At 45.3% G+C, this 2,391-nt stretch overlaps 1 protein-coding gene across 1 annotated transcript; it reads right to left on the reverse strand.

The window, feature by feature from the left end:
* Window positions 1–1,477: 1,477 nt before the first annotated feature.
* On the reverse strand, window positions 1,478–1,645 carry SETTUDRAFT_56710 (uncharacterized protein; the record flags this gene model as incomplete). The annotated part of the gene is made up of 1 exon (XM_008028492.1): window positions 1,478–1,645. A coding segment is annotated over one exon (168 nt), but the record flags the coding sequence as incomplete, so codon positions are not given.
* Window positions 1,646–2,391: the final 746 nt, after the last annotated feature.

Genomic DNA, 2,391 nt, shown 5'->3' on the forward strand with positions numbered 1-2,391 from the left:
CAAATTCAGTCACTCTACCTGGGTCCTATAACTCAGAATTGTTGGGAATCATCGAAGAAGCTGTCGGCAAGGTCCCAGTGTCTATTTTTTACACAACTTGCCACAGCCATGCAGCCCACCGCGACACGAGCAGCTTACCACCAGGCTCATCTATAGTAACATTGTCTGAAGATGCTGCTATTAACGATGATGTTGAAAGATGGATTGGATCGTTATCATCTCTCAATGTGAATGCTGCTTCCATACTGCAGTTGCTTCTAGTATATCTTACGGAAGGAGTTCTTAATCATTACTCACCAAAGTTAGAGGTCGTTGGGGTAGGCATCATACAGATTGAAGATATCCTTCATCAATATGTAGCCTCTGCGGTTCCTCGTAGTGCTATACGTTATGTAAGGGACCTGACTATAGACAGAAAGGCAACTAAAGCGATAGCGGCAAAGATATCTGCATCTTCTATGGCTTGGGATATTGACGCAGTGGATTACGGAAGGGCTCTGGCATTGGTTCTTTGGTCTTTTATCCCGAGATCATAGTACTCGTTAAGATAAGAATTTAAGTAGCACTAGTTAGCATCTGAATTCGCATATCCGCTATTTACGCTAATGCGCAGGAAATTATAGTAAATCGTATTACATATTTAGCATATAACTAGCACACATGCTAAGTTCCATTCTTTGCCAGAACTATTTACCCTTCCATCTTCCTAGTTACTTAGTCTCCAGCTTAAACACTTGATCAGACTCTTACTATACCCGCTACTTTGTTAGCATGAAGTTCATGTTCTCTTTGATGTAGCCCGTTCTTGGATAAGTTCGTCCAATTGTTGCTGCATAATATGGATTTTCCTTGTAAAAGGGCTGCAACTCTCGCTTTCTCTGCCTCGCTTCTTCCCTCTTTGATGTCTTTGCTCTTGTGTCCGCCGAGGCAAGGCTTCTTCTAATGTATCTACATCACTTCCCTCAGGTGTCGCGCATTCTGGCGTCCTTGTAGTGACGTTGTCTGGGCAATAGCCAACTCAGGACGTACTACTTGAGGCATATTGTGCAGGTGCTAGACTGTGATCTAAAACATCCTCTTCTCTAGTCAACGTAAACTCGTGCCACATATGACTATTCGCGAGGTATCGGTCAATAAGATCGGGCTGAAGTTTTGCAGGAAAGCCATGCTCAAGCGCGTATGCACTTGCATGCGTGACGGGTCAGTGACCTGTCTGAAAAGCAAGAAGCTGGAGAAAGCCGTTATAATCTTTTGGTGTGCTAGGGTCGAATGGTGTAACAAGGCCTGGGAGATGTTTCTTAGCGATGCTTACTGCGGTTTGCCTATACAAACTGGTATTCATAGGAACAGAACACCCAGCTGTTACATTTCTTAGGCTCGAGTGGGCCTGTTCTGATGAGAAGCATGAGGTCGCGCTTTCGTGTGTGCTGAATAAGTGAGGGTTTGTTGAGTTGTTGGACAAGACGCCTAGATTTCGGCTAATAAGGCTGCGGAACGGGCGGATATACACGAGATACACGTAAAGGATCCTCTGTACTATGGGGCAGGGAGACCGCACGATATAAAAGGAATTATTGGTGTTGGTGTTTGCTTTGTTGTACGAAAAAACAAGAATCACCTTTCCTTTGTAGACGAAGATATTTCGCCGCACAGAAACTGTGTCAGCCTAGCGTAACACCCTAAACTCTTCTCCGCGTGCTAGCATGCCGTTCGTCATGTGCATTGCCGCATAGAGTAGACGAATAAACTGGTCGCTTTTTTAAAGGTACTGTTTTAGTTTGGCTCTCCCTCTTCGTGTCTCTAATAAAAACCCGCCTTGCTCTAAGAATGCAAGTCTGCTTATAGCCTGAAAAGATCCTTAGAGTTTATTGGCTAGGTGTGTTAAAAACGAAAACCCTAGGCGGTGAGTCGCAAGATCATCTTGCACGGCATTAAGTTGGACATCTAGCCACCAATGAAAAAGGAGGTCTTAGGTAAGATTTTGCAATCCTACTACGACGCTATAGATCGTTTCGCGGAATTGCCGCATATGAACCTAGGTGTCTGCGATATATAGCGTTAAGCCATCTAGCGACCATGATATGTTTGTTCGGGGGCCCTCGCGCCTAGCAATCGCTCGTCCATGCTAAAGCCGTTCAATGAGGTATCCAGCCAGCGCAAGGCTTCCTCGCTGAAGATATTTAGATCGGATATGCTCACGCAATCGCTGTGCTTGGTCAGGATAGACAGTGCGCTCAGGCCAAGGGGCTTTGAGATGGTTGTATGGTGCAAGCGGTAGTGCGTACTCGAGTATGATTAGACGCCCTACCCATAGGAGTGCTGATATAAATGGCGTATAATCATAGGGTTTACGGAAACATAGCTCTGTAGGATGAATTCCTAGAGCGCCAG

Source organism: Exserohilum turcica (genome assembly GCF_000359705.1).
Source record: "Exserohilum turcica Et28A unplaced genomic scaffold SETTUscaffold_251, whole genome shotgun sequence".
In the NCBI taxonomy this organism is placed as follows: Eukaryota; Fungi; Ascomycota; class Dothideomycetes; order Pleosporales; family Pleosporaceae; genus Exserohilum; species Exserohilum turcicum.